Consider the following 22,303-nt stretch of genomic DNA (forward strand, 5'->3'; position numbering starts at 1 on the left):
ACAATGTATTCAGTGCAACATTCCTCAAAACACTAATGAACAGTTAAAGTTAGAAAGCAAGGAAGGCTAAGCCATTTGGCACAATTTACTGTAAATCAAAACTAAATGCCTAAAATCACAGTTACCATGTGCAAACATTCTACAATGATTAAAAATACAATACGCCACATTTCGCCCCACCACACTAATTATATCAGTCACCTAAAGTAGACCGATCTGTAATTTTCTCCTTCTCCTTCTTTTTCTGCCCTGTATCTCAGCAGTACAGTCACCAACTTCTAATGCTATAAACTTGCTTGTCATTCTGTTATGACTTTCAACAATGCTAAGTCAGGAACCTAATTATTTCTCTTACTAATCTTTACTGAATGCAGAACTCAAATATTAGTTTATTCATCACAGTCTAATCTGCATGTCTCACCAGTCAGGATGTACCATCAAGAACCACCGAGCCAGAAGGCTTGCAACTTTCAGACAAACACAACAGGCTCTGAAGGTTAATGAAGTTCAGTGAGAGTTGAAAAAAAGCCAGAAAGATGCATACATTCAGTCAAGAAACTTATTTCTTCAGTAAAAGATACATTGCACAAAATCAGTTTCATGAAGTGATGCCTTCTCCATATTTTTCCCAAGCATGAATAGGTAACAGTTCATGTAAACATAAAGCTAAAATGCCTTAATTTTTTTAGGCTGATATGTGGTTTTAAATAGATTTAAATGTATATACACTCTTCACTTTGACAAAGTTTGCATCTGTAGCACTATTTCCATGTTTAAAAGCCACTGACACAGCAATACAGATATCAGCTGTTCTGTGGCAAAATTATGGATTTCTCTCATAAGTATATTTTTTTAATTTAGAACAGTGTTACTTATTGCTTTTCAGATATCTTAATTGACTCATATACTGAAAATTATTCACTAAGAGAGTCATCTTTACAGGAGGAAAAGCCATAAAAATGAATTTTAATGAGGATAAAAATAAATGAAGACTGAAACATTTATATCAATGATAAATTCTGTTCTTAAATAAACAAATCAACATCTTTTTCCCCTCAGAGCTAGCAAGTCTTTAACAAAATAACTGTCTGCTGTTATGCACTGGGCAATACGGTAAAACTACTTTGACCTAATTAGAATGAGAAATCTTCTTTTAGAACTATATTCCCTAATAACCTTTCAGAGGAATAGCATGACTACCAGGCAGTCTTCAGTGCAAATATACTTCCCACACATTAAAGACTTTAGAAAGAGCTAAAACAAATAAACAAAAGAAAATGCTAACTGACAAGAGACAAACACATTATAATGGCTTCTCATTTGCAAATCTAATTTCTTTGTAGAAAATAAGAGAATTTGTCTCTTCAAACATGCTTACTTCTTATTGCTTTTGGAGTAACATGAGAGTCTGCAGACACTGATGGAGAAATTAGGGTATTTTATCTTTAAAATTCGTGTACTATGTTTATTTACTTGTTATCCATAACAGTCAGGTTGAGCCCATTTCTGTGTAGTTTCATACAGAACAATATACTTAAAATAGTTACATATGTTTACAAGATCTTACAGAAGCAGGCTCAGGTAAAATAAACTAACTGAAATCAAAATTTTCCATATTAAATTTAAAAATTAGTTCAAGATGAAACTCACTCCTAACCATGAGTTCAAGAATGAAGTGTTTAAAGAAAGACAAAAATACATAATAAAACATGATTATAATATTTTTTATCCTTTCCATTTTACATCATACTGTGATTTTATGGCAAGTGTCCGGGACTAAATGTACAACCTCAAAACTTAAATTGTTGAAAACAATGACATTTAAATAAATCAAAAGAAATTTATGTCATCACATGTACATACACCAGAGGCAAATACAGTCACATCCTTCCCACTAACCAAAGATAAATTACACTCAATTCAAACATGACTGGTCACTTCCAACTGGGAATCAGACTATCTGATATGAGCAGCTGTTAGAACAGGCTTGACAAAAGGCTTTGTTAGTACATGAGTTTAGAAATTCACATCCTTGTATTCCTTGATGTCCTACTGGAAGAAAAATATGTAAAAAAAATAAATATATATATAGTTATTTTCCTGTTACTGCCTCTGTAGGGGAATGGTAGTGGGAAGCAGATAAGAAGTACAAAGTATTTTCTGTTGAAACAATCAGAGAAGTCAAAGATTTTTTACTTGCAGCAGTGGCAATGACCCTATCTGAGCCCTCTTCCATCAGTATTTTCATAGAGCAGGAAGTTAGCACTAGAACACCATTTCAACTCACAAAAAAGTGTTTTGCCAGCTGAAGTTTTAAAAAAGGTTTTCTATGGTTTGCATCCCATTGACTCCTGCTGCCAGAGTAACTGGAATTTCTCAAGCCCAACAAAACAAAGAACACCGCGTGTTTCAAGCTAATCTGGAGTCGTGCAGGAACCGAATAGCTAGCCAGAACACAAATTTTCATGGGCGTCAGCAAATCAGCTCTGCTTGCCTCTTCCTCTATAGGAGTATTAATCTATTTTTTTTTAAAGCATTAATCTATGTCTTTAAAAAAAAAAAAAAAAAAACTGTTCAACTGCCAATTTTCACAAAACTTTTAGGAATGAAGTCTTTTGAAACTTTGTTTTTTTTCCAAAAACAATTTGATAGGTTAGTTTTAAATCAGCATGTGAGTTGAAGAGGGAGTGGTGGGAAGAAAGCAGAAGTAAACTGAACAGCATAATCCTATAAATTTTTGCAAAGAAAAAAAATATCTAGTTCCTACTTTTGAATAGCCAACAAAATGATAAAACACTATTTCAGATAAAATTACTTTCACTAGAAAAATAAACGCACAATACAAAAACTCTGGCTTATTGAATGCCCCGATACATATACAATGAATGTTAAATGACTACTGAAATCCCACATAAGGTTTTGAAAATATCTTCCTCATCTCTTCTGTCAGTCATGAAAGACAGTAGAAAACAGTTACCATTCAGGGAGCTACACATGATCCAAAAATATAGAACTCCTGATCCTAAATAAAAAAGCTACTGTATCCTTACATCTCAATTAGTGATCAAGGTAAAAGTCTTAAGTCATGTATTCCTGATAGAGACTGCTGTCTTTCTTTGCAGAAAGAATCACTTTAAATAGTATGTTTTCACAACTGATTAGCAAGCTAGTAATTCCCATGTATGAGATTATTATTATAATGATTATATTGCATCTAATTCCTAAAAAATGTGCAGTTATGATCGGTTTTTCTTACTCTACTGCACCACCTCATACAACAACAAGAAATCTAAAGTTGTTTAAACATCAAACTTTAGATCTAAAGCATGATGGAATGGGGAATAAGAAAGCAAGTATCAACTTACACAAGTAATTCCACAGACCAGTATTAATGACAACAGCTGATTTAAATCAGATTTTTTTTTTTGCACATAGGAAAAAAGAAAAATCAACCAACCCAAGAATTCATGGGCAATAGGAAATACCTTTTTTTTGTTTATCAAAAAGATGAGGAGGAAAAACCTCTGCAAGCGCAGGCCACCTTTCAAAGGTATCTATAGAATAAAATTAGAAAAGCATGACATTTGCTCTTATTTTAAAGGTTACTCCCTAATCTGGCACATCACCTACCATAAACATATGGAAAATGATTTACAAAGAAAAGTTACCTGTATGTGTTCTGCAAGCTGCGCTTTCTCCTTGTCCTTACGCTCTACGCATCTCTTTAGCTCTTCTACCTCTGACATTACAGCATTATGATTCAGCTTTGCTTTCAGCTCCAAAATGTGTTTCTCCAGTTCTTGCTTTTCCCTCTCATATCTTTCAGCTACTATAAAACAGTGGGAACAGAACAATATGCCAAGTAGACTTCTGGAAAATGATTTTTTTTCCCCTCATTCCTCTTTTAGCAGTTTTTTTCTCTATATGTGACTATTCTTCAACTTTTGTTTTTAATCAAAGTATCAGTGAAAAAAGGCAATATCTACATCATAACATTCTACTGGATGACACTGTACTTCTCTGCTTATTGTTATCCAGTCATTTGGGGGGGGGGGRGGGGACAGTCCCCTGTTTTAAGGTAAAAAAAAAAAAAGGCAAACAAAGAAAATAGCAGGGAAGAAACTAGGGGGAAAATTCTGGTGTCAATGAAATTTTGCCACTAATTTCAAGGTCACAATTTTATCCCAAAAAATAACACCTCTTAATTTGAAAGTCATACTATTTGTGAATAATACATCTATAATACTACAATTATTCTCATCATGAACTTTTACTGGAAGTTTCTATAACTAGATCAAATTTTCTCAACTGGCAATTCAAAGATCTTCAGACAAAAACTTCTACTAGAGGCAAAGAAAAATCTCAGTCTGTATTCTTTTCATGCATCTTTGAAGAGAGATAATGCAGTAAGAGAAACTTCATTAAAGCTTCATTTCTCTCCATACATTTTAATAGCTCCAGTACAAATTTTTCTTTCTTTCTTCATGTTTTTATAGCAATTTTGCTATATTTATAAAACAAATGGAAAAATTAAAATATGCTTTCATTAACAAGAAAAATGTATTGTCACAAATAAATTCACTTTTAAGCTAATAGAGTAACATTCAAGTGACTGAAGAAAAACTATTAAAATTACAGCCTTTGTTACATGTCTGAACCTAAGCCATGTATGAAATCTATCCATTTTCCAGTTCTCTGGAAGGCTTGTATGAAGCTTGTAAAATGGGGGGTTCTATTTTAATAACCAAGATAATTCAATAGCTGCGGTATGAAAATATAAAAGAAGTCATTAACCAAACCAATTAAATATTCACTGAGACACTGGACTTAGAGTCCTATTCCTCTATTATCTTGAGTAATACATTTCTGTGTTAACTAGGAGAAAGAGATAAAGACTTCAATGCATTTTGATTATGTTTGAAAATTTTAAATACAGATAAATATCAAACAAGGTAGTGAAGACCTATCTAAGGCTGTAATTTAACACGCAATTACATGTTGAAATTATTTAAAATATTTTTCTTCTATCATGGGTCGCACTCCAAAATTCTAAGATACTGCAAACAAAAGCACTGACTGAATCATACTGGATTATAATCTTCATCTTTCTGGAATATGCTGTTACCCCTTAGAAATCCTGCCAGAAGTTCAGAGGTCTTATTAGCTATGTAAATAACCTTTGCTTTGATTTTCAAGTTGGCAGAATTTAAACTGCTAATGGACTGAAATGTAAAATTCCAAAAAATGGGTATTTTAAAAATATTTCTGATGTTTTTCTGCTGTAAGAATTATATTCACTTTGCTGAAATTGGCTCTAATAATCTTAACTTGTTTTAACCACACAAATTAAGGTATTTTATCCTCAATTTTAGTTCCCATTTCTATTTATTTGTTTACCTTCAGATATTGGTACTAATTAACTTAATAAAACTGAGAAGTTAATGAACTGTTTTAGTTCAAACAGTAGAGGAACTGGACTAAAACTTAAAACAGAATTAATTTCCAGGGTAAATAACACATCTAGTGCAAAACAGGAGAGCTGTACCTGTTCTAATTCTCTTGTCATCTTCTTGTTCATCATGGTAGCTCTGGCGATGCATAGCAACATGTGAAATTTGATGTTGCAACTCTACACAATCCTCTTCTGCTCTCAAGAGTCGGGAACGAAGATCCTCAATCTAAAACATATGTACAAGTATGAAATGTTTAATAAAATCAGAAAGAAAGAGTAAATAGTGTACTTTTTTTTTTAAACACAATAAAACAAAAAAGGCTATATAGGTAATATTTTATAAATAAATCTCAAGAGTGTTCCAGATGGTAAACAAATGAAAGTTGGGTCAGTTCCTAGTTGTAGGCCAACTATTCAAAATGAAAGGAACTATTTTAGCTCATTAGGTTGATAACAGTATTAATTTCTCTAGACCAAACTGGATTCTACTATTTTACATGTTGTAACTGTCTTTTTATATTGCATTGCTAGTAAAAATATCTATACAAATTTGACAAAAAAATATATATTATGTAAATTTTGCTCATTAAGTGTACAATATCAAAATTCTTAAGAAATACAGGGGCTTTTAACATTTTTCCTTTCTTTATATCACATACTGTCTAACACAAATATGACATTTTATACAATTAATTAATTTTTAAAGAAAATATGACATACTAAAACCGAATTAAAGGAAAATAGCTCTTAACATGCCTCACATCTCTGTTTGAGAATGTATATGATATACTATTAAATTCTATGCACAATGAGTTAAATTTAATACAGTAACATATCCAACTGAAACATCTGCCAGATACTCAAGTAGAACTAATGCTAACTGATCTGTATGTCAGTTGCTCCCATTTATTTTAATTCTTTTTTCTCCCAACTTCTCTGCAAGAAGGATTATATATGTTTAGGAAAATAGTTACTTTTCTAATGCTATAATCCAGGTTCCTGCACCTTCTAGATTCAAGCACATCTATATCAACATGCATTGAAAAGCTGTCTGAAATGTGCTCCAAACAGAGATGTTTTATTTTCCTAACATGATAAAATATAAAATAACGAAAATTTCTATGTCCCTGATTTAACCAAATTCACCAACTATGGCATGCACCCTGTATAACAGAATAATTGCTAATATAAAAGTTATGCTAAAACGTACTATGAAGGATAGTTACAAATTATGTACTTAAACAATACCATAACTATTTAAAAAACTGGAAAGCAGAAAAAGTAAAAATAGAGCTCAGTCGATGTATTTTAGACTCTTAAACCTTTCTTTCTGTATTTCCTTCTTCCTTCCCCCAAAAAAATGTTATCAGAGTGTAAGATAGCAAGATAAAGCTAGATGACTCAGATCTAGCCTAGGATGAAAACAGGAGGATTTTCACCACCCAAAAATAGCTACCTGACGCAAAAGAGCTTCTCGACTGCCTTCTGACTGATCCAACTTTTTCCGGGACCGCTCCAGTTCTTGCTCAAGCTTTTATTACAATAAGAAGATGAACAGAAAAGGCAATGCATATGTCATAGTACTAAATCATATTTTAAATATTTAATTCTGGCACAATTAAATGACATAAACATCTATTCAAAAATAAGTTATAATATACACAATATCCTTATTTATCAAAAATTTTAAAGCATACGTTTACATATACTAATTCATTGCCATACTTATTTGAATTATATAAAGCAAATTTAACTTAGAGCCTATAATTTTTTTTTTTAATAACAGTATTCTGTTTCACATGAAGATACAAAATGGTGTATGTATAAATCCAAAACAAAAGAGTATGAAAACAAATTGCTCCCAGGTTAAAAATAAAAGAAAGGAAAAGAGAACTAAAAAGTTTTTAAATCATTGCCCACAGATTTGGGGCATAATTTCAAACTCTGAATATTATGTCATTTTCAATTTTTCTAAGCTTTTGTTATAGTTTGTTCATTAAAATTTAAAGATTACATGTATTGATAAAACTGCACAATTATGTACAGTCTGTACATAATTATGTATACTTTGTGGTTTTCGGGGTTGTGTAGGAATTTATATTTGAATTATTCCAAAAATTAAGAAAATTGATAAATTGATGTGTTTAGAATTCCAAACAACTAGATCTTTCCTAATATACAATGTTAAGGGAATTTAGAAGTGTGTAATCAGCAAACTGATGTACCATTTCCAAAAACAGAAGATATGAAATATTTTCAGTGAATTCTAACATAACTAGCTCAAAGACTACAAATATGCACATGGAAATAAAAATATTTTTTGATAGAGGAAGTTGTTATTGCAGCGGTAGCAATCACAATGAGGATGTTGAGAGGCTGAAAAATAGGCAAAGTAGAACAAGACTGGCATTAATGGAATGGATAGTACAACAGAACATAAAACACTATATAGATGGTTTAGCATAGAGGGGTAAAACTTTGGAGGTATTGACCAAAGGGTTAAACTTGTATGGGAAAAAAAGCTAGCAAAAGTTCCCATAAACAAAGAGCAATATGGCCCTAACAACTTGCAAGAATAGAAATACAAGCAGTATCATTTTCTACGAATAGGAAGAGAGCAACATGGCATTAGACAGTTCAGTAAGAGGAGTATTTAATAATAACCTGGGTGCATAATAATGAAACATAGGTTAGCTGTAGGGACAGAGGAAAGCTGTATCTTTTGAGCTGCTGCAAAAGCAGCAACAGCAGAAGCTGTACAAATTTAGTTGTAGGGGACAAATCAGAGAACCAAATCAAGGATAATCCCCAAGTTTTAAGCTTGTGCATCTGGCAGGATGGCAAAGTTAGAAGTATCACACTATAACTAAAGAGCTTTAGAGGGAAGATAGAAGCATAGCTACATTCAGAGTCTAATGCAAAAAAGCACCTTGTTATCTTAAAGAGTAAAGAAAGTTTTACCCTGCTGATTTCTCCAGGAGACGAAGGATATACTATAATATGACACTACATATGATTAAAACTAGACAAAAAAGGAGAAAATTTAAGTCTTACTTGTTTCTTTTCATTTTCATATTTCACAAGTTTATTCTTCATGCATTCTTCTGTTTCATCTGCTTTAGCATCTCGTTTATTTAAAGCCTTTAAATAGAAAAAATATGTGAGGAACATCACTGTAAAAGTTACAGAGGTCTTCTTTATAAGTCTGTTAAAATGAAAGAATCTGCTGATATATTTAAGAAAAAAGATCTAGATGAGTGCTTCTGACTATGTTTAATATTTCCAGATAAAGCCAACCTATATTGTTAAGCAAAAATAAATATAAGACAGTGCATATATAAACACATCCATGCACAGAACTGGGACAAATACAAAGTCAAAACTAGCATTAACATCCTTCCGATCTATAGACCTCCAGACACTGAAAGCTGACCCCAGACATTGTGAGATGAAGAAATAAGAGGCGCTTAGAGATAGAAGCTGTAGACATATTAGATTAAGAGGACATATATATTTATATTCTCTAACATAAAATATGAAATTAAATGAAATACAAGGCAGCAGCAGTAAGGAAAACACTACCATAAGGTTGCTTTGGAAGCCCAAACCAGAAAGTTATTTTTATCTGAATCTGGACAGATGCTTAAAATTGCAGTGTTAAGATAGGATCAACTGATACATTCCTGATCAAAAGTTACTTACTTTGGGGTGCCCTATTTTGGGGAGTGGCAGGAGGGGCAGGCAGGAGGGAGAAAATCTGTGGGGCTTGCTAATCAGAACTGTCAAATATTCTCCCAGCTATTATAAACCCTTTTCCTATCCCCCTCAAACTGAAGTATCTGAAGTCATCTATGTACATTCTCCAGAGCATCTTACAACAATAAAATTCCGTGGAATATCAGTTTCAAAATTTTTTCTCTCTCTAAAAACCAAGACTATTTTCAGAACATAGCCAATCACTAGCAAAAGGAATGCATTAACCATCACAGATATTAATGATAGATACAATTTACAACATGCACATACACCCAAGTTTGGAGAACTGAAATCATAACAATACCATTGACTCATCTTAAATATTTGTTAGAAACTCCAACTAGTAGATTACTAGCCGTGCTGATATAATTTGCTGCAAATTTGACTGCGTTAATTACTCTTTCATTTCCTCACTGCACAACATGACAGAGCATTTTTAACGCTTGCCACAAATCAGTTTATTAGAGATTTTATTAGCTAATACCTTTTACTTTCATCCAATATTGTGAAGCACAGGTACCTCTATCCTTTCCATCCATTCCATACTTGCTAAAACTACAGAACAACAACAGAAACATACAGCCTTTCCAGAAAGAAACATCTTCTATCCAGTCTATAAACTTCACTGTATACGGGAGAAAGATTTCACTGTATCAAAGCAAATGGTAAAATATCAACCTCAGCGAAGCCAACCATTCAGCTTCAGAAGGTTTGCTTTTAAAAGCAGCTTTGGAGAAAATAAATGAATTTGTGCTCTTCTCAGGATTATATCCTCATCTCAAAACACATATGGCTTTCAATAYAGTTTTGCCTACTTTCCTGCTTGAACAGTTTATATTAAAATCTGAGACTGTGGAAGATATTTATTGTAACAGGGCCACCAAAAACATTATGCTACATAATGAAAAAGGCTTTTCGTCTTACTGATTCATAATCAGATATTGCAAGATTGTAACATATTTAAGGTATTTGTCTAACTAGTCATTACAGATTCAGGCCTACCTTTCCAGTTAACTATAACTGCACACAAACCCTACACACTCCCATTTGCTCAAAAAAAGACTCTTGGGAAAACCCAAAAAGCTACAGGAAAAAACAGCTGAGAAGATCAATACTTCAGCTAACACTATTATTGTACAATGATTTTTTATGACTAGTTATATTAGTTCAGAACAGTCTATTASAGAGATATGATGCCTACTAACTGCAATTTAATTTCATTTGTACTAGCCATATTAGAAGCTCTGTTACATACAGTCAGCTTCATGCCAACCTTATTTTCAGCCCTAAACTACTTACCAATATAGGACTAAAAATGCATCAGGACTTTATGTGCAGAATTTGGTATTCCAGCATCACAAGGAAAACATTAAAGCTGAAGGGGTATTTGAAATGCTGAGAAATTTTTCAAAGATTTTCCCTTCTGAGAGCAAAGACTACGTCTCTGCATCAGTAATGCATCCTAATCCATAGGAGAAACCACAGAAATCAATATGCCATCTCAACTTATCAAGATCACTCAATATATTAAGGCCATTAAACAGCAATAACTTCAAATAAAATGGCAATCTTTCATACCACTGATACTACAATTAAGACGTTCACTTTTATTTTCTGGATATAGTAAAAATAGCCCATAACCATCTCATTTTTAAGAAAAAATAGCTCATATATATATATGTGTGTATATATATACACACACACACACATACAGATATATGTACATATGAGTTAAACTACTTCATGAAGAACATGGTGCTACAATAAAATTAAACATATCACACATGCACTGCTTCAACTATGAAATGCTGCTTTTCCCAGTAGGTGTTAGATAGGTAATCTGTTAATCAATCAAAAGGTCACTAAGAAATGGAAAAATTTGGTAAACCACAACTAAACAAGCATCAGCTCTTAATGATTCAGAAACTGCATTTATACAAGTTAGTTCTATACTTGCTCTGTTTCTTACACTCCTTAAATAATTATCTCTTATTGGTTTGTGCCAATAATATTTTTCTCCACTATAGGTTTCTCTATGAAAACCCTATAACCCTCTCTGGGAAAGGAAGTGCTATATAAAAATAAAAAACCATGGAGAGCATCAGTTGGCTTTGAATTATTTGATTTCATTTGTTGCCTCCAAAAAAGGGGGTGGGGGTCAAAAATGTAATACCCAGGAAATGGGAAGGGGATGCTGAGCAGGTTGGTACCGATAGTCTCCACCACTCCTTGAAGGCATCCAAGCAGCCAGCAGACACTGCCATGGGGAACTCTGCCTGACAACACTATAGGACCAGGGAATGGAAACAGGCCTACTGTCACTGGGATTCCCCCACCAAGGTCCTCCTCCTGAAGGCATACATGTTCAGGTTGGCCAGGAAGAGGTTGACAGAGAGGTTACATGACTTGGTGAGGCCTCAGAGAGCTGAAAATAAAAGTGCGAAGGGGGAAAGCACAGTCAGAACCCCAAGAGGAAGCTGTAGATGGGCACACACCTGGCACACTTAAGATACATATACACCATTGTCTTCTCCTTGCTGCAGAAAGGTCACAAGTAAGATGGCCCTAAGAACCATGCTACATATATGTAATATATATACACACACACTCACACACTCTTATATAGCACAGTATATAATATATTATGTATATTATATAGTGCCTATATATAACACGACACATAATATGCATAATTTCTATTATATTTACTATAATGTGATATACTACATATTTACTATATAATATTATATAGTATATATTAAATAGTATATATTTTAACATTCATAAATTTTATATATTTTTAATATATATATACCATGTGTGTGCACGCATGTGTATAGATATGTTTGTATTTATACACACATCTATACACACACACACAACACAAATATTGCTCATGCCACCACACCACAGGGGATTTTCCATTTTATATCCCTGGCAAGTCACAGAAGCAGACTGGAGTACAAACCAGCCTGCTGGTGTTCCTCAGGCTCTCCTGGTAGTAAAAGGTCCTTTTACTTGCAGGGGGGAGGGGAATGGGAGAACATGCGTTTAAAGATGTCTCCATGGCACAGTTTTGGGATAGACCAGCTGGATGTTACACAGCCTGCTCTGATGGTCAGAAACAGGACATGGCCTCTGACAGGCTAGATGAACTTTTGATTCAACCCAGGACAGCACTTCCTACAGGTCTTTTCACAGAGTTTACTAGCATGAGATACTATTGGAACATTAACATACATGGTATACCACAGGCCACTGTACCTCATCCACGTACAGTATATATAACTGCAAAATTTTACTTAGATAAAATCATTCAGTCGTTGCTAGATACATGTTTAAGCAAAAAAACTATATGGGGAAAACAAGTGCTACAAATGCCTGAGGCCTCTGTAACAACAGTCCTCATTCTTTTTCAGCTAATGAAAATTTTCCAATAGAGACGCACAATTTTTACTACGACTTTAAGCCTACTAACTTTTTTTTAGTTTTTTTCTAATAAAAACAGATGATTTGAAAGTAACCCACAGACCACAAGTTGAAATTTACTCTGTCAGTATGAGATTGATCAGTGAAATATATTCATACCAGCAGAAATACAGAAGCAGACCAACCTCACGTCATACTTCATAACAAGGGAAAGCATACCACATCCTCATCTGAATGAAAATTCTTTCCCTAATCTGCTACATTAGCAGCTAACATAGGTCCAAGTATGTTACCTAGACATACCAGCCAGTCATCTAAAGATATTTCAGTGACAGATACGAATGAGACTTGATTATGTTCTAAGACAGATGTGAGTCAGAGTCAAACTGCAATCAAAACAGAAACTATTAGCCACAGGGGGCATAGCACAGAGCCAAGGGGCAGAATAAATTACAGTGGTATCAATGATGCATTAAAAACATTCTGAAGGCTCAGAACATAGATCAAGTTTACATTTGTCTAAAAAGACCATAGGATACAAACATGCAAAAAGAGAATTTTCAATAACATTTTTGACCCTGGTCTACCACACCCTCTGTTTAGTCTCTAACGTTTGTCAGTCTCTGCTTCATAGCATATGTAGTGGGGGACAGACAGAATCTGGGTATCCAGTTGCACAAAGGAAAAAATGCTTCCTGGTCTGTCAAAATTATCAGCTTAAGACATAACTATAGTTACTACCTTGACACAGTCAGTGTGTTCAAAACATTCTCTAATAACAATTTGGTTTGCCTAAAGTGTGCAAAGCATGAACAGACACACCCATTTCACCAAAATCCAAGACCAAGCAAGGCAACTAGCAAAGCCATCCAGGACATCCCCTCCTTATATATAAGCTGTTTTTAAGAACGATATTTGATCTTGCTTTAGAAACATTGGTTGGCCAAATTAAAACAACTATGAGGTTTTTTTAAATAATCCATATACGCATATTGGTAACACTGCGAAACAAAACACCAAGATGAGCATATTATTTTTCCCTTCTAATGAGAGACAGGTTTGGAATAACGATATGGAAAAAAGTGAACATGCACAATTTACACTAAATTCAGGTTTGTTTTATAACCAGATGAAATTTAAATACTCCAAGAATCTACACTAATTCAAAAGATATAAATACTTTTCTGTACATTTTTATGTATCTGCCTAGACACAGCACACAGATTACTGATTCAGATTACTGCTTCAGAATAATAACGCAAAATTTGATGCTAAAGATGCAAAATTTTATATGTCAAGTTTTCTTCACAGTCAGTATATATCCAGATATCATCTTGCTTTAATAATCAGTCCATGATGATAATAGTGGAATAGTTTGCACATCATATGAAAGACAAAGACAAGCCAGACAGAGAAAGAAACAAATGTTTCATAATGTTCTGTTAGACCCTGAAAATGTATAATTCAATAGTTACAACTTAGGAGAACGACTCTCCTAGGATGGTAAAATACTGACAAGTAGTGGTCAGTTATGGGCACTGCACTTTCCCTAAAAATTAACATTTAAACCTCACAAGATTTAATTAAAAAAAAATGCTGATCAAATCCAAAAAGCAATTTGATTTTGATTTGAAAAGTATAACAGGCAAACCAGTGAAACAATTGTCTCATTAAACAGCCACAACTGCTTTAAAAAAAAAAAAAAAAAAAAAAACAACACACACATTCCTTTGTAAATCATTCAGGCCCTATTAAATGATGGGATTTCACAACTCAGTCCAAACCCTACCCCTCTTCCAGTAATGTTACTTGAGAAGCATCTTAGAGAAATAAAAGAGGACAGAAAAAGACATTAAATCCACACAATGATCACCACAAGACTGAGGCCACAGACAAAGCTGAGAGTCCATCTAACTCATAATTCAAAGTACAAAGGAGAGGAAATGGAATACCAAAGTAAAAACCTCTTTTTAGAAGTGATGCAGAAATATGCCTCACCCAAATAACTGTTTCAGCAAAAAGTTTAGATATTTCCTTTCTTCACACCAGAGCATGCAAAAGTACAAATAACAACATTTAAGTACAATGCTGTTGAATTATTTCTTCAGCAGCAACTTAAGCTATATAAGTCTACACCATGTCCCTGTTAACATTTACTTATGATAGAGATTACTTGCTGATACCTTCCTCACTACATACTATCCATACGCACTTCCCACACTTCAAGCTCTCAAATGGAAAGCTTTCTGCCCTAAACACTAGCTGCAGGAGACATAGGATGTACCATAGGAAACATAGGGCATATCCTTCCCTCTCCCCCAACATGTTTCATTTGTATAAATGAAGGACCACATCCTCACAACTCCCAATCCCAGAGTTACCAAGAGAGAGCAATCTCCAGAAGAGGGCAAACAAAAAAAGAATGGCAATTTGGCAAATGAATATCACACCTCAAAGAAATCATGTTAGTGATAAGCAACATTCTGTTCCTAGACCTAAGACCACCACCATCCAAGTTAGTGTCATTATCATAAATGATTGTCATTAAAGAAAATTTACAAAATGAAACCCAAATTGCTACCACCATCTCCAAGCCTTCTTGCACAGAACCAACACAGATATTACAGAGTTTACTGACTTGGGTTCCATGCTTTATCCCTAAATGTGCCCATGCTTCACCAATGAAGGACATCTCATTTACCAGAAGCAGCTTTGCTGCTTCTTCTGATGGTCCTGATACTTCAGGCCAAATGGAAGCACCACAAAGGAAGCAGCCGATCAAAAAGCCATGCAGCAGAAAAAGGCAGCTAGCCTATCCCCGTATTGATTGGAGGTGAAAATATTCTTAATGAACACAGTGTCCACCAAGAATCTCTGAGTGAGTGCATACTTGTATTGATATACAGAATGAAGAGATCCAGATTGTCAGGAAGCAGGTCCTCAACATCATTTTGTATATCCCATGAGGGTTCAGAGGAGTGCACTAATGAGACCCTTGCAAACTTTTGCAATCAGCTGGGTTTTGGAGAAGTATCAAAAGCTTATTTCACAATAAGGAAGGAAATCAGCAAAGGCATATATTGTGTTAAGAAGTTGGTGCTCTTAACGTATAAGCAAAGTTTGATGAATGCATACTTCAGCTGTAAGGCAGTCAAGAAATAAGTAAGCTCCCACAGTTGAGTCTGAGAATCCCTCTTGAAACTTTCCTCATCTATCATGCAATCTTTGTGGCAAATCTACCATCAAGTGATGGGTGATAAGTAAGAGAAAGGCAAAACAACATCAGTTATTTTACACAGGATTTGATGATTCTTATCAATAATTTTATTATTTTCTTTATTAAATACCTACTTAGCAGGCTTTGCCAAGATGGCTTAACTTAAAATACAGGATATAAAAAAATTCATGAGAAATGGCATAAACTGAGCAGTTTTTCTAACATTTTTGGTCAAAGATCTTTAATACCAGATTTAAGTTCGTATATATTTTACAGAAAGATTAAACAAACCCTTAGTAAAATATGTCAATTCAAGCAACTAGGTTGATGCAAGCAATGACCAAATCAACAAGAAGCCAACTAGTACTCAGCTTGAAAACAGAACTGTTGAAATAACAAGCTTTTTCAGCTACTTAATACACGTAAATTACATTATTCATTGTTTTTGCTTTGCCATTTTGAATCTATTCACCTGTATCACCACATACAAGGAAAAAAAAAAAAAATCAGAAAAATGGAAGTGCTCAAGAACTCAAATTTGCTATACCAAGTTCAGACTTTTTTTTTTAAGTTGAAAGTAGATCAGTTCTAAATTTTTTGCCTCCCTAGAAATTCTTATATTCCTATTCTTTCATTCTTCCTATAATTTATATTCCATAACAAAATAATTTTCTCCTCAAATCTTTTTCATGCAGCATGCTGTGGGATGATGGTGCACAGAGAGACACAGTGTATACAAGATCCAGATTACTTCAATTCCCCCCCCCTCCAAAACAAAACAAAACAAAAAAAAACTCAAAACACCCAAAAAACTGTTTTCCAAAAGGCAGGGACAAGGTGGCCTAGTTTGCCAATGTGGGAGCTGAAGGCTTCAGCCAAATGTTCAAGAGATGTTGAACCATCTGGAAGCAAGGCTAATTTTTTGATCTGGGGAAGGGCAAATGAACATGAATGGTCTTCAGGGAGGAAGATGGGCCAGCTGAAAGGAGGCTCGTGATAAGGCCCTGAAATCAAAGGACCCTAGCAATGATGGACTCTGAAGATATCTGGCATGCAGTAAGTTGAAACCATCTCTGTCATAAAGATGTTCTCCAAGTTGTTAAGATAGCTATTAGAGAAGAAGTAGGAAGAGGACATACTGTTCTGTATGGAAGTATATGTTTCAAAGCCAAAATTATCCTTATAATCCTCTGTGATTTGTCAAGGGAAGATTGCCTAACACCTGCTGAAAGAGGCTCCCTTCTACACTTGTCACCTGGCACCACCAGATACTATCTTGCATAATCGAGGTTAGCAGCTCTTGAAAAAAAATCCTTAATTCACTGTGGCAGGGGTTATCTACCTTATATTAGGATTCACAAATACAGTGAGAATAGAGTCCAGTTCAAGAAATCCAGAAGCCATGACAAATCAGCCACTCAGAAGAAAGATTTGGACCCCATCTCCCTGAGTCTCTGCTCAGGAGAGAGTGAAGATATTCACCAAGAATGTGATCATCCTCCAAGAAGTAGCAGCTATGAAAGGATGGAATAAGTCTGTTCCAGGCTGGTTCTGTCAGGACTAGTTCTGAATCTTGGCTTCAGCAAATTCTTAATGGCAAAAGTTTACCAAGCAGATTAATAGGTGTTGAGCTTTCCCGTAAGGTGAGGATGAGGACCAAATGTGGAGGCCCTGTAAGGTGAGGATGAGGACCAAATGTGGAGGTTTTGAACACCAGTGAGAGAAAAACTTTCCTTAAATGAAAAGATGCTCCTAAGGAAAATTAAATAATTAAAAAATATGTACAGAACAAAATGATACAGGTTGCAGGGGAAAGGATCAAAACATCTTCATCTACAGCTGGACAGCTTAGGGAAATGGAAGGTCACGGAATGCACTTAGTACTTCCTATTCATTTTGCATGAAATACAAGAGTGAGCTACTAGAAAAAAAAAGGTATCCAGCCTGAGGGCTCATGACTCAAATGCACAATAATATGAAAGTCTTTGAAATACACTTGACTTCATTCAATTGAAAACATATATTCCTTGTCAGGATAGATTGACGCTGGGATTAATGACTTCTTTACAGATAGAAGTCATTACTTCCTTAAAAGGATAAAAAGGTTGTTTTCAGTCTGCAGATAATGATATCAAATCACACCAATTCCTTTCATTAAGCATCCTTCTATTGGACTAAAGGCCCAACAGATTAATTTGGAAGTGAACATAGGCATATTAAGAGCTGTTTCTAAGAAACTCATAGGAAATATTGCGTCTTCTGAAAACTGTAATAAAGCATTCTAGTTCTTTTCACCCACTAGGGCATCTATGGGGGGGAGGGGGCAGGGAATGCAACACTATTTCTGAAATGCCAGTAGAAGCATTGCATGCGTTTTGATAAACATCACTTTTAACCATATTAAGAGAGTGTGTTATCTTCTCAACTACAACCTCTTCAAAGAGTCCATAATCTTGTATGAAATATGAGGCATCAGTCTAAACTAATGCTTCTCAATACCACTGCACAGTATAATACACAACTGGCAACCATCCAAAAAGCACAAGGCTGTCACTAATATTAAAAGTTAAAAATATGGAATTGCACATTTCTTCTCAGCTATAGCCTTCTATTGTACAGCTAGAGATGACATTGCAAATAATATCTTAAAGGGAGTCAATAAAAAAGCTACAATATATTGAGACCCCCAGATTTTCCAAATAGCAGTAGAATCAGAAACAGAGAGAAGTATTTTTCATACATTTCCTTAGGCAAGCAGAAAAAGAGCTACAACTAGCAAGTTGTCTTCAATTTTCTTTCCCATTATGAACATTTGTATTTTTACCCTGAACAGTATTTTATACTTCATCAGATAATTTGCTTTGAATGAAACTGTTTAATAGCACTCAAAAGCTGGCTGTCCAATACAGTACACTTAATTGCTTGTCAAAATTGATTAAAAATACATTGCTCATTGCAAAGTCTACATTTTAGAATACAAAATGTTTTAAATGAAAAAAAATCCAGCTAATGACATCTTTTGGGGTTGTTGGGGGTTTTTTTGTTTGTTTTTTTTTTGCTTTGTTCGTTTTTAAGAATGTTTGTGCCAGTCACCAAAAAGGTCTAAACATAGGCAAGACAGTATCATGAGTAACAGAGACTGTGCTTGTTATCACCTGATACCCATATCCAGCAGAGTAGGTTGATACAGTTGAAAGAATGTACCAAAAATACAAGTATTTTTGCTTGTTTCACAGGAACGGGTTCATAAACACAGCAAGTTCCTAATATAATTCGGAATACACAGGAAGTCTTTATTTGCATACCTCTTGCAATTGAATGGACATTTGTCCCAGTTGGTCTTGGCGCCTTTCTACAAGTTGTCTTTCTGCACGCATTTCTTGTTCTATCTCCTGAAGTCTTCTCTCTACCCGTTCTGACACCTTGAAAAAAAAGAAAAAAGAGGGGGGAGGGGGAGAGAGGGGGGTGAGGGAGAGAGGGGGGAGGGGGAGAGAGAGGGGAGGGGGAGAGAGAGGAATACCCTGCAGGAAATCAGTGTGTCTTTTATCACATATTAAAACTCCTCTGGGGAAAAAGGTAAAGACAGTATGGGTTAGAAGGAAGGGAGAACACAACTTCTATTTTATGAAGATTTAGAATTGTGTAGAAAATAACTACTTCCAGAAGTGCTCAAATACGAAAGAGACCTGCTACACCTTGCCAGCAATATCCTTCCAGTATATGCATATTTTTTTCTATAGTGTTTAGTTCTAATCAAGCGCTAAATATCTCCAATGATAAGACTTATACCACTTTGGCGTAGTCTAACCTGAGGTATTGTCCTGGGATACAAAAACCCTATCATCTCTGCCACAGGCCTGATTAACCTTTAGCAAGTCCCTTCTTTCGCATCTCCAGTCTGTAAAACAGGCCAATGTTTGCCACCTCCATGCTTGGAAATTTATTAGTGAAAAGTAGCAAGCGAGAGCTAAGCACACAAGCATGAGTGTAATGTCAAAAAATAACTAGCTCACAATAAGACTTTTTCCCAGTATTTTGCGAATTCACATACAAACTAATACAAATAACACAAGTCATTTGTTAAAGCAATTTGGATAAAAACATAGTAATTCAACCTGAAACTAAAACCAGAGCTACTTTGCTTTTGCATTGCAAGCCACTAGCAGACAGCACCCTCTCTTGGGCAACAAATTAAATGAATATAATTAAAAAGGTATAGATGAACAAAGATTATATTTATATATTATTTCTCTCTACTTTAATTTTAAAGATTTTAAACAGTCACTTGAAAGCAGTGTAATTATTAGAGCGGTATTTTAACTGACAGTTTCCTGTTCACAACCTTCAGCTGACCACTGAAAACAATCACATCTTAAAAACAAAAAAACACCCTAACCCATATCTTTGTATTCTCATGGAGCAAAACATGGAGATTTGTGGGCCCACTGCCCACCCCAAATTATTTCTTGTACAACAGAATGAATGAAGCCTGGTTTGCTACAGATTTTACTCTTTTACCCTTAAAACTCCAATTCTGCAATTCCAAAACGTCCACATTTTTTGTAGCACTCCCACACAGCGGAGGCTGTGGTGTATAGCCAGTGAGCACAATGATGCAGACTGACCAACCGGAACAGCTGAGTACATCTGCCTGTATTCTTCAGCAGGGACACTACTTTGTATTTATCTCCCAAGTCATCAATTCTCATTCGACTTGTAAAAATTAAAATTCTTAAAACTATTTTCATATTTGGCGGAAAATATGAATTTCAGAAGTTATTAGGGATGTGTGTAATCTGGATGGATGGCCAAAGAACAGGTGGATTAATAATAAACATCACAAGTCCTGAGTCTTCTAAAAGCAGTCTAGAAAAAAAAAATAGAAACATACATACTAAACTTTTATGCCCAGTGACATTGTCTTTTAATTTGGGAAAGAACTTGATTGTTTCACAAAAGAAGTAACCATCTGATCACCCAAAAAGAAAGATTAAAAACACAATATCTTTTGAAGAGCTCAAATAGATTTCTTTGGTTTTACTACATTTCAGCTTTTAGTAATTAATTGCCATTTTGTACAGCCAAGTCATTTTCCTAACAAAGATTGAACAGATTTGCCAGATCATAACAAATAATTCTCATTTGAAAGGTTCTGCTGATAGTTTAAGATAACTAAATTTTACTTTGCATTCAAAACTGAATTTGTATTTACTACTACTAACAAGATAATACATTCCATTTTGCTTTTGCTCAATTTTTGCAATAATTAATTGAAAGTAGATTTAGCACAAGTTTGGGTGTTTTTAATCAAAGATCTAAAATAACAAATACAATCGCTATTCCTCCCCYCCAATATAAAAATTGTTGATAGAAAGACAGAAAGATTTGAACAGCATTCAACTGCTGGTTTCTGATGTGTGTGGCAGAGAACAAGTTCTCATTCTAAATCCACTACTTTTATCACTAAGCACATTCCTACTGTGATAGGTGCCAGTTTGTTACATCAAATCGGGAAGTGATTTTACGGTGAAACTAGGCGCTAATTACGGGCAAAAACCACAACATCCTGCAATGAGGGCATGTACCCCGCCTGAGATAATTAAGTGGAGCCAGCGAGACGGCGATGTTAGTTTAGATAGCCTAATATGGCAATGGCGAGGTCACACAGCTGTAAAATATATGCATGACCTGAGGGTCACCACACACAACGCAGAGGAAGACTCCAGCCTTCATCCCCACGACCACCAGAAGGCTGAAGAAGACCCCCTAGCAACAGCCGGCGCAACCGCAGAAGTTACAGGAAGTGCCATGTATACCCGGGGCTGGAATCGCATATAAGGAGACTGTGAGGGGGGGATCGCGCGTGCTGTTGGTGGAGCAGGAGACTCCCCGGCCGCCCAGCGCTGTTTTGCTTACTTGTGACTTGCTCAATTATTTTATAAATTGGAATTTATGCAACCCGGCCCGAGTGGTTGTCAATTTGTCGCGTTTACCTATAACAATTTGGTGCCGTGACTCGGATACAGGCTTCCCTGGTTTCGGGACTCTGATTCAGGGGAGGCGCCCCATCCCATCTTCGGATGGCCCCTGAGTGGGTAGTTCCCCTACCAGAACCTGTATTTCCGAACCCTAAATCAGGACAAGTAAGCAAAAGAACTGCAGTACCCCATAAACTTTGTGCACGAAGATCCGGACGAAGACTCAGGACTRAGTGAGTATATGTATGCGGTTCCGTTCRGTTGGGGTGGGATCCCCGGAGCACGTGAGAAGTCCCCAGGGGAGTGCGGACCCTCSAGGAGAGGGGGTCCTTGGTGTGGACCCTCCAGGAGAAGGGGTCCTTGCGTACGGTGTGAGTGCGGACCCTCCAGGAGAGGGGGTCCTTGCGTACGGTGTGAGTGCGGACCCTCCAGGAGAGGGGGTCCTTGTGTAATAGGGGACCGAAAAGGGGC

General features: G+C 35.4%; 1 protein-coding gene across 1 annotated transcript in view; it reads right to left on the reverse strand.

Moving 5' to 3' along the window:
* LOC112974808 (centrosomal protein of 128 kDa-like) overlaps positions 1-19,271 on the reverse strand; it is a 119,459-nt gene extending 100,188 nt beyond the window's left edge. The window contains exons 1-6 of the mRNA XM_026084156.1: positions 19,160-19,271; positions 8,507-8,593; positions 6,909-6,983; positions 5,546-5,678; positions 3,669-3,829; positions 3,486-3,554 (exon numbers count right to left, since the gene is read on the reverse strand). Coding sequence (XP_025939941.1) covers positions 3,486-3,554; positions 3,669-3,829; positions 5,546-5,678; positions 6,909-6,983; positions 8,507-8,593; positions 19,160-19,231 — 597 coding nt within the window. The 5' untranslated portion in view covers positions 19,232-19,271. The remainder of the gene's footprint in view (positions 1-3,485; positions 3,555-3,668; positions 3,830-5,545; positions 5,679-6,908; positions 6,984-8,506; positions 8,594-19,159) is intronic.
* Between the last annotated feature and the right edge of the window lie 3,032 nt (positions 19,272-22,303).

Source organism: Apteryx rowi, unplaced genomic scaffold (genome assembly GCF_003343035.1).
Source record: "Apteryx rowi isolate R43461 unplaced genomic scaffold, aptRow1 scaffold_627, whole genome shotgun sequence".
NCBI classification, from domain to species: domain Eukaryota; kingdom Metazoa; phylum Chordata; class Aves; order Apterygiformes; family Apterygidae; genus Apteryx; species Apteryx rowi.